We start from the raw sequence: 15,107 nt of genomic DNA, 5'->3' as shown, positions 1-15,107 counted from the left end.
TGAGTCTATGTCTTGATTTGCTCTGTCAACCTCCTGACTAAAGACTCAAAGGGCTATCTCCACTGGGTCTCTCCACACTCTGTCTGGAGTCGGCTCCCTGTTTTGTGGTCAGCTCTCACTCTTCTCAGCATTCACGTGGGAGAGGGAATATCGAGCTGCACAGACTCTCCAGCCCTTAAAAGCCCATATAGCGGCAGAGACAACATACCCTCTCCACATCCCAGACATCACCCCAAAAGATGTCCACATACCTGGGAATGCACAGTCTAGGAGTGCATCTCTAGAAAAGCCTACCTCTCTAGAAAGCTACAGTTGGTACGTCTACGGTTCACGATTGGAGTTTGTATTGTTTGCAGAGCCTCAAGCACGACCCCTCATTGCCTTGCCAGTGCTACTAGGATTGAGCCAAAACCATTCAGCAGAGCCTACAATGCCCTTCAAAACCTGGCCCTGCCAGCCCTCATCCTTGTGGCGCACCTCTCTCTCCCTCAATCCTGTTCTCCAGTCCTGACCTCCTTTTATTTCCTCCCAAGAGCCATATGCCTTCCAACACTGCTCAATGACGTCAGAAAAAGAAGTGAGAGGTATAAGGACTGTACAGGAAATGTGAAAATTATCGCTGTTTTCAGATGACATGACTAAGTACACGGAAAACTTTTGTTCCATCTAATAAGCACTTAAATGGTATTTATTACGTGCCAGACATCATCCTAAGTGTTTAACACTTATTTGGTCCTCATAACAAATCATCACGGAGGCTGGAGAGTTGTTCCATGTTAACGTAAACACCAAGAAATGCAACAACATGTCATTTGAGATTTCCTACATGGGACAGTGATGTGACCAACTTATTTGAACAAGCATTCTGTGAATCTAAGAATATGATAAACATGACTTAGCTCAGTGGATCCGAAATTTTAGAAAAGATCTTAGAATCATTGTCCAGAATATTCCGCATTCCCATGGATAATGCCGCGTCTGCATTTCACTCACTCTCTCTCTCTCTCTCTCTCTCTCTCTCTCTCTCTGAGTATATACGTCACCTTTTGTTGGTGGTTCCATCACAGATTATTTCTGTCAGTTCATCGGGGTCATTTCTAAAGAATTAAAAGCATATATGATCAGACTCCAAGTGACTTCATAGAGTTACACTCTTGTTTGCAATTAGTTACAAGTAGTCTTCAAGTGGTAAACTGGTTGAACCCTAAAAAATTATGTGGATGTTAGTTATTTGGAAACTAGTATTTTAATCTTCCCTAGAAATAGGGCTTTCTATAGTTGTAACGAAGATCTTCGGCCGGTCTAAAAGCCTAATGAATGAAGATATTGAAATACAATTCTTCACTACTGAACCTTACTCTCACGTGTAATTGCATCGAGGTTGAATTTAGCTCAAAATTCAACTCCAGGTTGTAGGCACACATTTCCCCAGCTCCTCCTAATTTCCTGATCCTCAACAGCCTCCACCACATCCTGACCCTTCATGTATCATGTATGTCTTTTCTGTTCCTCATACAGGGTTCAGATGATTGCAGGTCTGAGGCACGGGCTCCCTCCAATATGACGGTGGCTTGGCATTCGGGACACCAGCTTCAGATGGTGGCAGAGCTCTGGAGGCTGAGGAAAGGAGCCGAGGTCTGTTTAGCTCCATTCTCTTCTGCTGAGAGCTCCACTGCTCCCTCTCCACTGCTACCGTCTCCTTGCTCCAAATAGGATTCTCTCCTCTCCTGGCCCACTCTAGCAGAGTCTTACACACAGGCATTCTGAGAGTTTCCTCAAAGCTTTGGCTACTACTTTCTAAGGCTCACAAACAAACCGTGAGTAAGAAGTCTCCCTCTTATGACTCCTCCTTCCTTTTGCCACCTAGGCCCAACAGGAAAGAAAGTTACCTACAGAAGCTTATAGTCTCTTATGGAAACCCGTTGCTGCCATCGGTGCCCCCCGTACCTTTCACCACTCAGATCACTCATGTCAACTCACCCCGTCTTGTCAGTGTTGCCAGACGACATTCGGGAAGAATCCATAACCCTGCCATAGAGTAAAAAACATGTACAAAAAATAGAGTCAGACATTTTGGAAGATAATCAGGTTCTTTTTCCCAACAGAATTGCAGCACACAAAAAGTAAAGTCACGAGGAAACGCGACAGAAACAAAAGCATCCGTTTCAGGGTCCAGCACTGGAACCTCTGACACAGTTTCCGGGTTCTGTATGTGCGTGTGTGCGTGTCTGTGTGTCCCTGTGTGTATCCACTGGAAAGAGAATGAAGGGAACAAGGGAGACATAGCATTCATGATTAAACCTCCTTCCTTCTTCACCATTTTGTTTCTCCTTCATGCACTCTGGAATCAATTTGGGAAACGTGAGAGGGATCTGAGTGTGTCGGGATGGGGAGGTGCATCCAAGTAAGAGCTAACACAGAGATATAGATAGAAAGAGAATACACAAGAACAATGAACACACAGTGTCAGGGCCTAGTCCCTGGTTGTTATTTGGTAGGAAAGAATCAAGTAGGAAGGTCAACGATGACCAAATGATGATTAAAAGATTTTCTGACCTGCGTGAAGACCATGCGTTTACAATGATTCTTTTTCTTTTTCTTTTTCTCTACAGTCCTCTCAGAAAACGTTATCTGGTTCTATTATCCAAAATCAAGACTTTTCACCTCAAAACTGGCTTGGGTAATCTTTTCTCTATTTATCTTTTTCTTCATCTACAAAATAAGACACTTGCAAAATGCACTTTGAGTCTGTCACCTTCACAGTATCATGCTAATATTCAGCATTGCACAAATATTATTGATTTTTGGACAGCCTGCACTCTTCACCAAATTCTTTCAAATTTCATTAATTCTGTATCTGGCAACAATATACATTAGTATATATATCTTAAAGTTCAAATACACTTAAAGGTTCTCATCAAAGTAACGCACCCTGATAATTTCCAGAGAAATCATGGGTTCCTATCAAGACGCCAAATGGTACGGCATGTTGCATCCTCCTCCCAAAACTTCAGAAGTCCTAAGGAACTATGCACCCCCAGAAATAACAAGAGTGACAACCCTGCGAAATGACAGAGGCCTGAAGGCTGTCTCTTAATTGGTGGGTAGCCTGGGATTAGGGGCAGTGGGTGGCAGCCTTGAGGGGCTCAGTGTGAGGGAAAATTTTAAGGACCGTTCTTGCCTCTCCCCTGAGTTGCTTGGAAGCGATCACTTTCCTTTCTCAGCAGAAACAAGTAGCAACCACCCAGATGTAGCTAGGATAAAATTAGAGTAGCATTAGGTTAGCTGATGAAAGCAGGGAAGGGCTGAACAATCCTTGATCCTTCACTCCTCCACCTCCTCCGTCTCCCAAGCCCCAGGTGACAACCTCAAATGCCTCCTCAAATGCCGCTTTCCCCAAGAGCTCAAAGGTGACAGATCCTGACCACAGGAGTTGAGTGGTCACAGTGTTTCACGGTTTCTGAGACTGTCTGCGCCTGGGGCCATCACCTCCCCTCATATTAAACTTACTTAGAAAAACACACCTTAGGTCCTAGGTCTCAACAAAGGTGACTATATAATACAGCACCCAAGAGAGGACACTTCTGAGAGTGAAAGGGACACACTATTAATAATTATTCTGAGATAACAGCCACAGACTGAGATGGTCCCAAGCAAAACGTTAGCCCTTCTCTAATACAAGATGCCAGACAGAGTAGCCAACAGCCACAAGGAATGAAAGCTCACAAGTCAAAACAATTACATACCTGAGGAGTACAACGACTGAAAAAGAAATACAACAAAGTGAGCAACATAGACCATTTGAAGTAGAACTACTGGAACATACTGGAACATAAGCATGACAAATACACTTAAAGATACAAGGGAAGATGTTAGTAGCACGAAGTGACAATGAGAAACCATAAGGAAAACCTCATGAGGAAATAGGTGTAAAAGTACGATTGTTAAAGACTTAAGTCATGGGATAAACAGCAGTGTGGATACATGAGAACAGCAAATTATTTAGACATGGAAAATGACATTGAGAAACTCTCCCAGGAAACACAATAAAACAATAAAGTGAGAGAATATTTAAAAGAACAGCTGTGTGATATGGTGGGTAAAAAAAGACATCTAACATCTGAAATAAATGAAATCCAAGACATCTAAGATGGAAAAAAAAGAAAACAGAGAAGAGGAAATATTCAAAAACTAATGAAGATAAATTTCACAAAGTTAAAGAAGGAAGTAAAAAATTATCTGTAAAGGATCCATGGAAATGAAGAGAAAATTCTAAAAGCTTCCAAAAAGAGCAAAGAAAATAAGAACAGACTGACACGATCTCTCTCTGGGGCAAACAGAACACATCTTGTTTGAGAGCACACAAGTGACATTTATGAAAACAGACAACATATTTGGACATAAACAAAGCATTAATAACGTGCGCGGGAGCAATATCATATAGATTTTCTCTGACCGTATCGCAACTGCAATAGCTTTTTAAAAGTCAACATAATATCAAAGAAGAAAAAAGTTGAAGGACTGACATGAGCCAATGTCAAAATTCACTATAAAGCTACAGCAATCAAGACAGTGTGGTACTGGCGAAAGAACAGACAAACGGACCAAAGGAGCAGAACAGAGAGCCTAGAAATAGATGCCCGTTAACATACTCCACCGTTCTTTGACAAAGGAGCACAGACCATACAATGGAGCAAAGACAGTCTTTTCAACGAATGGTGCTGGAAGAACTGGACATCCACGTGCGAGACAATGAACGTGCACATGGACCTTTACACCTTTACAAAACGGAAATCAAAATGCATTATAGACCCACATGTCAAAAGCAAAACTCTAGAATTCCTAGAAGACAATAACACGGAAGAAAACCGAGATGACCTCTTTAGAAACATGACTTTCTAGATGTGACAGCAAAATCAAGATCATGAAAGGAATAACTGATAAGCTGGACTTCATTAACATTTTAAACTGCTGCTCCACAAGACACAATGTCAAGAGGATAAAAACACAAGCCACAGACTGGGAGAAAACATTTGCAAAAGGCACAGTTGATAAAGGAATAACAAATAGACAAATACGCAAAGAAATCTTAAAACTAAACAACAAGAACACACACAACCAGATTAAAAAATGGGGCAAACAACTTAACAGACATCTGGCCAAAGAAGACATAAAAATGGCAACTAAGAGTACAAGACGATGCTCCACATCATATGGCTCCAGGGAAATGCAAATTGAACAATGAGATACCACTACACACCTGTTAGAATAGTCAAAATATGGAACACTAACAACAGCAATTGCTGACAAGCATGTGGAGCAATGGAGACACTCATTCAGTATTGGTGGCAAGGCAAAACGGAACAGCCACTCTGGAAGGCAGTTTAGGGGTTTCTTACAAAACTAAGCATAACCCTTAACGTACGATCCAGCTTAACATACGCTCCTTGGTATTTACCCCAAGGAGTTCAAAACTTACACGCAGATGAAAACCTGCACACAAATGCTGATAGCAGCTTTACTCGTAATCGCCAAAAAGCGGAAGCAACCAAGATGTCCTGCACCTGATGAACGGATGAACAAACCGTGGTACATCTAGTCAACGGCATATTATTCAGCGCTAAAAAGCAACGAGCTATCAAGCTGTGAAAAGAAACCTTACATGCATGTTACTTTGTGAAAGAAGCCAATCTGAAAAGGTTGCATACTGTACGAGGCCAACTATACGACATTCTGGAAGTGGCAAAATTGGGGCGACAGGAAGAGATCGGTGGCTGCCAGGAGTTGGCGGGGAGAAGGATGAATGGGCGGAGCACAAAGGATTTTTAGGGCAGTGAAAATACTCCATCGTTATGAAACTCTAATGACAGATTCATGTCATTCTACTTTTATCCAAACCCATAGAATGTATGACACCAAGAGTGAGTCGCAATGTAAACCATAAATCAGATAATATTCTATTATGGCTTTCATTTTCCAATTCTGGTAATCGTATTATGGTTACGGAAGTGAAAATTTCCTGATTTTGATCACTGTGCTGTGGTTAGGTGTCCCTGAAGGTAGAAAAATAAAACTGAAATATTCAGGAGTAAAGGGTATGTGGTCTGCATTTTCTCTCTAATGATTCAGGAATAGAGCCTAAGTGTGTAGGAAGGTGTGTGTCACGTGTGTGTCTATCAAACATCTTCTGCCTCAACTCACATAAAAATCAGATCTAGATACAGATATATTGAGAGAGAGAGCTCTTTCTATGTGTATATCTATATCTAAACGTATTTTCTTTCTCTCTCTCTCTTTCTATATATATCTATAGATAGATAGATAGATAGATTTATGTCTATCTACCTACATATCCATATGACGGGAATAACAAAGGAAATGTGACAAAATGTTAACAATTGGAAAAGTAAGTAAAGGGTATACTGGAGCTTTTGCAACCCCTTGCGAGAACTTTCTGTATGTGTTGGAATATTGTTCAGTCTTAAAAAGAAATGAAATTCTGACACATGCTGCAACATGGATTGACTTTGAGGGCATTGTGCTAAATGAAATAACTAGGCACAAGAAGACAAATTTTGCATGATTCCACTGACATGACATACCTAGAGTAGTCAAACTCACAGAGACAGAAGGTAGAATGGTGGTTGCCAAGAGCTTGGGAAAGGGGCAACGGGGAGAGTAGTTTAATGTGTACAGAGTTTCAGTTTTGCAAGACGAGAAGAGTTCTGCAGGTTGGCTGCACAACAATAGGAAGGTACCTAACGCTACAGAATGGCACACTTAAAAATGCTGAAGATGATCAATTTTAGGTTACATGCATTTACCACAATTTAGAAATCTGCATAAGTTTCGAATTCTTACAATGGAAAAAGTGTTTCAAAAATAGCTCTCCTGGTGCTTGTTCTGGTGAAAATGAGATTGGGGAAAAAAGGAGATAGTACAAAAAAGCTGACGTTGAAAAACCAAAAATTGTCTGTCTCAACTCATCCTACATCTAACCTATTCTACCAAGGAAACTTGAAAGTGCATTTAGAACAATGCCCCTTATTGAGTCTATGTCTTGATTTGCTCTGTCAACCTCCTGACTAAAGACTCAAAGGGCTATCTCCACTGGGTCTCTCCACACTCTGTCTGGAGTCGGCTCCCTGTTTTGTGGTCAGCTCTCACTCTTCTCAGCATTCACGTGGGAGAGGGAATATCGAGCTGCACAGACTCTCCAGCCCTTAAAAGCCCATATAGCGGCAGAGACAACATACCCTCTCCACATCCCAGACATCACCCCAAAAGATGTCCACATACCTGGGAATGCACAGTCTAGGAGTGCATCTCTAGAAAAGCCTACCTCTCTAGAAAGCTACAGTTGGTACGTCTACGGTTCACGATTGGAGTTTGTATTGTTTGCAGAGCCTCAAGCACGACCCCTCATTGCCTTGCCAGTGCTACTAGGATTGAGCCAAAACCATTCAGCAGAGCCTACAATGCCCTTCAAAACCTGGCCCTGCCAGCCCTCATCCTTGTGGCGCACCTCTCTCTCCCTCAATCCTGTTCTCCAGTCCTGACCTCCTTTTATTTCCTCCCAAGAGCCATATGCCTTCCAACACTGCTCAATGACGTCAGAAAAAGAAGTGAGAGGTATAAGGACTGTACAGGAAATGTGAAAATTATCGCTGTTTTCAGATGACATGACTAAGTACACGGAAAACTTTTGTTCCATCTAATAAGCACTTAAATGGTATTTATTACGTGCCAGACATCATCCTAAGTGTTTAACACTTATTTGGTCCTCATAACAAATCATCACGGAGGCTGGAGAGTTGTTCCATGTTAACGTAAACACCAAGAAATGCAACAACATGTCATTTGAGATTTCCTACATGGGACAGTGATGTGACCAACTTATTTGAACAAGCATTCTGTGAATCTAAGAATATGATAAACATGACTTAGCTCAGTGGATCCGAAATTTTAGAAAAGATCTTAGAATCATTGTCCAGAATATTCCGCATTCCCATGGATAATGCCGCGTCTGCATTTCACTCACTCTCTCTCTCTCTCTCTCTCTCTCTCTCTCTCTCTGAGTATATACGTCACCTTTTGTTGGTGGTTCCATCACAGATTATTTCTGTCAGTTCATCGGGGTCATTTCTAAAGAATTAAAAGCATATATGATCAGACTCCAAGTGACTTCATAGAGTTACACTCTTGTTTGCAATTAGTTACAAGTAGTCTTCAAGTGGTAAACTGGTTGAACCCTAAAAAATTATGTGGATGTTAGTTATTTGGAAACTAGTATTTTAATCTTCCCTAGAAATAGGGCTTTCTATAGTTGTAACGAAGATCTTCGGCCGGTCTAAAAGCCTAATGAATGAAGATATTGAAATACAATTCTTCACTACTGAACCTTACTCTCACGTGTAATTGCATCGAGGTTGAATTTAGCTCAAAATTCAACTCCAGGTTGTAGGCACACATTTCCCCAGCTCCTCCTAATTTCCTGATCCTCAACAGCCTCCACCACATCCTGACCCTTCATGTATCATGTATGTCTTTTCTGTTCCTCATACAGGGTTCAGATGATTGCAGGTCTGAGGCACGGGCTCCCTCCAATATGACGGTGGCTTGGCATTCGGGACACCAGCTTCAGATGGTGGCAGAGCTCTGGAGGCTGAGGAAAGGAGCCGAGGTCTGTTTAGCTCCATTCTCTTCTGCTGAGAGCTCCACTGCTCCCTCTCCACTGCTACCGTCTCCTTGCTCCAAATAGGATTCTCTCCTCTCCTGGCCCACTCTAGCAGAGTCTTACACACAGGCATTCTGAGAGTTTCCTCAAAGCTTTGGCTACTACTTTCTAAGGCTCACAAACAAACCGTGAGTAAGAAGTCTCCCTCTTATGACTCCTCCTTCCTTTTGCCACCTAGGCCCAACAGGAAAGAAAGTTACCTACAGAAGCTTATAGTCTCTTATGGAAACCCGTTGTTGCCATCGGTGCCCCCCGTACCTTTCACCACTCAGATCACTCATGTCAACTCACCCCGTCTTGTCACTGTTGCCAGACGACATTCGGGAAGAATCCATAACCCTGCCATAGAGTAAAAAACATGTACAAAAAATAGAGTCAGACATTTTGGAAGATAATCAGGTTCTTTTTCCCAACAGAATTGCAGCACACAAAAAGTAAAGTCACGAGGAAACGCGACAGAAACAAAAGCATCCGTTTCAGGGTCCAGCACTGGAACCTCTGACACAGTTTCCGGGTTCTGTATGTGCGTGTGTGCGTGTCTGTGTGTCCCTGTGTGTATCCACTGGAAAGAGAATGAAGGGAACAAGGGAGACATAGCATTCATGATTAAACCTCCTTCCTTCTTCACCATTTTGTTTCTCCTTCATGCACTCTGGAATCAATTTGGGAAACGTGAGAGGGATCTGAGTGTGCCGGGATGGGGAGGCGCATCCAAGTAAGAGCTAACACAGAGATATAGATAGAAAGAGAATACACAAGAACAATGAACACACAGTGTCAGGGCCTAGTCCCTGGTTGTTATTTGGTAGGAAAGAATCAAGTAGGAAGGTCAACGATGACCAAATGATGATTAAAATATTTTCTGACCTGCGTGAAGACCATGCGTTTACAATGATTCTTTTTCTTTTTCTTTTTCTCTACAGTCCTCTCAGAAAACGTTATCTGGTTCTATTATCCAAAATCAAGACTTTTCACCTCAAAACTGGCTTGGGTAATCTTTTCTCTATTTATCTTTTTCTTCATCTACAAAATAAGACACTTGCAAAATGCACTTTGAGTCTGTCACCTTCACAGTATCATGCTAATATTCAGCATTGCACAAATATTATTGATTTTTGGACAGCCTGCACTCTTCACCAAATTCTTTCAAATTTCATTAATTCTGTATCTGGCAACAATATACATTAGTATATATATCTTAAAGTTCAAATACACTTAAAGGTTCTCATCAAAGTAACGCACCCTGATAATTTCCAGAGAAATCATGGGTTCCTATCAAGACGCCAAATGGTACGGCATGTTGCATCCTCCTCCCAAAACTTCAGAAGTCCTAAGGAACTATGCACCCCCAGAAATAACAAGAGTGACAACCCTGCGAAATGACAGAGGCCTGAAGGCTGTCTCTTAATTGGTGGGTAGCCTGGGATTAGGGGCAGTGGGTGGCAGCCTTGAGGGGCTCAGTGTGAGGGAAAATTTTAAGGACCGTTCTTGCCTCTCCCCTGAGTTGCTTGGAAGCGATCACTTTCCTTTCTCAGCAGAAACAAGTAGCAACCACCCAGATGTAGCTAGGATAAAATTAGAGTAGCATTAGGTTAGCTGATGAAAGCAGGGAAGGGCTGAACAATCCTTGATCCTTCACTCCTCCACCTCCTCCGTCTCCCAAGCCCCAGGTGACAACCTCAAATGCCTCCTCAAATGCCGCTTTCCCCAAGAGCTCAAAGGTGACAGATCCTGACCACAGGAGTTGAGTGGTCACAGTGTTTCACGGTTTCTGAGACTGTCTGCGCCTGGGGCCATCACCTCCCCTCATATTAAACTTACTTAGAAAAACACACCTTAGGTCCTAGGTCTCAACAAAGGTGACTATATAATACAGCACCCAAGAGAGGACACTTCTGAGAGTGAAAGGGACACACTATTAATAATTATTCTGAGATAACAGCCACAGACTGAGATGGTCCCAAGCAAAACGTTAGCCCTTCTCTAATACAAGATGCCAGACAGAGTAGCCAACAGCCACAAGGAATGAAAGCTCACAAGTCAAAACAATTACATACCTGAGGAGTACAACGACTGAAAAAGAAATACAACAAAGTGAGCAACATAGACCATTTGAAGTAGAACTACTGGAACATACTGGAACATAAGCATGACAAATACACTTAAAGATACAAGGGAAGATGTTAGTAGCACGAAGTGACAATGAGAAACCATAAGGAAAACCTCATGAGGAAATAGGTGTAAAAGTACGATTGTTAAAGACTTAAGTCATGGGATAAACAGCAGTGTGGATACATGAGAACAGCAAATTATTTAGACATGGAAAATGACATTGAGAAACTCTCCCAGGAAACACAATAAAACAATAAAGTGAGAGAATATTTAAAAGAACAGCTGTGTGATATGATGGGTAAAAAAAGACATCTAACATCTGAAATAAATGAAATCCAAGACATCTAAGATGGAAAAAAAAGAAAACAGAGAAGAGGAAATATTCAAAAACTAATGAAGATAAATTTCACAAAGTTAAAGAAGGAAGTAAAAAATTATCTGTAAAGGATCCATGGAAATGAAGAGAAAATTCTAAAAGCTTCCAAAAAGAGCAAAGAAAATAAGAACAGACTGACACGATCTCTCTCTGGGGCAAACAGAACACATCTTGTTTGAGAGCACACAAGTGACATTTATGAAAACAGACAACATATTTGGACATAAACAAAGCATTAATAACGTGCGCGGGAGCAATATCATATAGATTTTCTCTGACCGTATCGCAACTGCAATAGCTTTTTAAAAGTCAACATAATATCAAAGAAGAAAAAAGTTGAAGGACTGACATGAGCCAATGTCAAAATTCACTATAAAGCTACAGCAATCAAGACAGTGTGGTACTGGCGAAAGAACAGACAAACGGACCAAAGGAGCAGAACAGAGAGCCTAGAAATAGATGCCCGTTAACATACTCCACCGTTCTTTGACAAAGGAGCACAGACCATACAATGGAGCAAAGACAGTCTTTTCAACGAATGGTGCTGGAAGAACTGGACATCCACGTGCGAGACAATGAACGTGCACATGGACCTTTACACCTTTACAAAACGGAAATCAAAATGCATTATAGACCCACATGTCAAAAGCAAAACTCTAGAATTCCTAGAAGACAATAACACGGAAGAAAACCGAGATGACCTCTTTAGAAACATGACTTTCTAGATGTGACAGCAAAATCAAGATCATGAAAGGAATAACTGATAAGCTGGACTTCATTAACATTTTAAACTGCTGCTCCACAAGACACAATGTCAAGAGGATAAAAACACAAGCCACAGACTGGGAGAAAACATTTGCAAAAGGCACAGTTGATAAAGGAATAACAAATAGACAAATACGCAAAGAAATCTTAAAACTAAACAACAAGAACACACACAACCAGATTAAAAAATGGGGCAAACAACTTAACAGACATCTGGCCAAAGAAGACATAAAAATGGCAACTAAGAGTACAAGACGATGCTCCACATCATATGGCTCCAGGGAAATGCAAATTGAACAATGAGATACCACTACACACCTGTTAGAATAGTCAAAATATGGAACACTAACAACAGCAATTGCTGACAAGCATGTGGAGCAATGGAGACACTCATTCAGTATTGGTGGCAAGGCAAAACGGAACAGCCACTCTGGAAGGCAGTTTAGGGGTTTCTTACAAAACTAAGCATAACCCTTAACGTACGATCCAGCTTAACATACGCTCCTTGGTATTTACCCCAAGGAGTTCAAAACTTACACGCAGATGAAAACCTGCACACAAATGCTGATAGCAGCTTTACTCGTAATCGCCAAAAAGCGGAAGCAACCAAGATGTCCTGCACCTGATGAACGGATGAACAAACCGTGGTACATCTAGTCAACGGCATATTATTCAGCGCTAAAAAGCAACGAGCTATCAAGCTGTGAAAAGAAACTTTACATGCATGTTACTTTGTGAAAGAAGCCAATCTGAAAAGGTTGCATACTGTACGAGGCCAACTATATGACATTCTGGAAGTGGCAAAATTGGGGCGACAGGAAGAGATCGGTGGCTGCCAGGAGTTGGCGGGGAGAAGGATGAATGGGCGGAGCACAAAGGATTTTTAGGGCAGTGAAAATACTCCATCGTTATGAAACTCTAATGACAGATTCATGTCATTCTACTTTTATCCAAACCCATAGAATGTATGACACCAAGAGTGAGTCGCAATGTAAACCATAAATCAGATAATATTCTATTATGGCTTTCATTTTCCAATTCTGGTAATCGTATTATGGTTACGGAAGTGAAAATTTCCTGATTTTGATCACTGTGCTGTGGTTAGGTGTCCCTGAAGGTAGAAAAATAAAACTGAAATATTCAGGAGTAAAGGGTATGTGGTCTGCATTTTCTCTCTAATGATTCAGGAATAGAGCCTAAGTGTGTAGGAAGGTGTGTGTCACGTGTGTGTCTATCAAACATCTTCTGCCTCAACTCACATAAAAATCAGATCTAGATACAGATATATTGAGAGAGAGAGAGCTCTTTCTATGTGTATATCTATATCTAAACGTATTTTCTTTCTCTCTCTCTCTTTCTATATATATCTATAGATAGATAGATAGATAGATTTATGTCTATCTACCTACATATCCATATGACGGGAATAACAAAGGAAATGTGACAAAATGTTAACAATTGGAAAAGTAAGTAAAGGGTATACTGGAGCTTTTGCAACCCCTTGCGAGAACTTTCTGTATGTGTTGGAATATTGTTCAGTCTTAAAAAGAAATGAAATTCTGACACATGCTGCAACATGGATTGACTTTGAGGGCATTGTGCTAAATGAAATAACTAGGCACAAGAAGACAAATTTTGCATGATTCCACTGACATGACATACCTAGAGTAGTCAAACTCACAGAGACAGAAGGTAGAATGGTGGTTGCCAAGAGCTTGGGAAAGGGGCAACGGGGAGAGTAGTTTAATGTGTACAGAGTTTCAGTTTTGCAAGACGAGAAGAGTTCTGCAGGTTGGCTGCACAACAATAGGAAGGTACCTAACGCTACAGAATGGCACACTTAAAAATGCTGAAGATGATCAATTTTAGGTTACATGCATTTACCACAATTTAGAAATCTGCATAAGTTTTGAATTCTTACAATGGAAAAAGTGTTTCAAAAATAGCTCTCCTGGTGCTTGTTCTGGTGAAAATGAGATTGGGGAAAAAAGGAGATAGTACAAAAAAGCTGACGTTGAAAAACCAAAAATTGTCTGTCTCAACTCATCCTACATCCAACCTATTCTACCAAGGAAACTTGAAAGTGCATTTAGAACAATGCCCCTTATTGAGTCTATGTCTTGATTTGCTCTGTCAACCTCCTGACTAAAGACTCAAAGGGCTATCTCCACTGGGTCTCTCCACACTCTGTCTGGAGTCGGCTCCCTGTTTTGTGGTCAGCTCTCACTCTTCTCAGCATTCACGTGGGAGAGGGAATATCGAGCTGCACAGACTCTCCAGCCCTTAAAAGCCCATATAGCGGCAGAGACAACATACCCTCTCCACATCCCAGACATCACCCCAAAAGATGTCCACATACCTGGGAATGCACAGTCTAGGAGTGCATCTCTAGAAAAGCCTACCTCTCTAGAAAGCTACAGTTGGTACGTCTACGGTTCACGATTGGAGTTTGTATTGTTTGCAGAGCCTCAAGCACGACCCCTCATTGCCTTGCCAGTGCTACTAGGATTGAGCCAAAACCATTCAGCAGAGCCTACAATGCCCTTCAAAACCTGGCCCTGCCAGCCCTCATCCTTGTGGCGCACCTCTCTCTCCCTCAATCCTGTTCTCCAGTCCTGACCTCCTTTTATTTCCTCTCAAGAGCCATATGCCTTCCAACACTGCTCAATGACGTCAGAAAAAGAAGTGAGAGGTATAAGGACTGTACAGGAAATGTGAAAATTATCGCTGTTTTCAGATGACATGACTAAGTACACGGAAAACTTTTGTTCCATCTAATAAGCACTTAAATGGTATTTATTACGTGCCAGACATCATCCTAAGTGTTTAACACTTATTTGGTCCTCATAACAAATCATCACGGAGGCTGGAGAGTTGTTCCATGTTAACGTAAACACCAAGAAATGCAACAACATGTCATTTGAGATTTCCTACATGGGACAGTGATGTGACCAACTTATTTGAACAAGCATTCTGTGAATCTAAGAATATGATAAACATGACTTAGCTCAGTGGATCCGAAATTTTAGAAAAGATCTTAGAATGATTGTCCAGAATATTCCGCATTCCCATGGATAATGCCGCGTCTGCATTTCACTCACTCTCTCTCTCTCTCTC

The 15,107-nt window shown here is 41.4% G+C and overlaps 1 protein-coding gene across 2 annotated transcripts in view; it reads right to left on the bottom strand.

The window, feature by feature from the left end:
- LOC138918351 (phosphatidylinositol 3,4,5-trisphosphate 3-phosphatase TPTE2-like) overlaps positions 1 to 15,107 on the bottom strand; it is a 390,322-nt gene that overhangs the window by 294,244 nt on the left and 80,971 nt on the right. For both annotated transcript variants that reach the window (XM_070239583.1, XM_070239584.1), the window contains 4 exons: positions 9,029 to 9,076; positions 8,092 to 8,145; positions 1,981 to 2,028; positions 1,044 to 1,097 (listed from right to left, as the gene is read on the bottom strand). In XM_070239583.1, the coding sequence (XP_070095684.1) occupies positions 1,044 to 1,097; positions 1,981 to 2,028; positions 8,092 to 8,145; positions 9,029 to 9,076 (204 nt within the window). The remainder of the gene's footprint in view (positions 1 to 1,043; positions 1,098 to 1,980; positions 2,029 to 8,091; positions 8,146 to 9,028; positions 9,077 to 15,107) is intronic.

The sequence above is a fragment of the Equus caballus genome, chromosome 17 (genome assembly GCF_041296265.1).
Source record: "Equus caballus isolate H_3958 breed thoroughbred chromosome 17, TB-T2T, whole genome shotgun sequence".
NCBI classification, from domain to species: Eukaryota; Metazoa; Chordata; class Mammalia; order Perissodactyla; family Equidae; genus Equus; species Equus caballus.
Note: the sequence above shows the minus strand (reverse complement) of the source record. Positions and strands in the feature narration are given on the sequence as shown.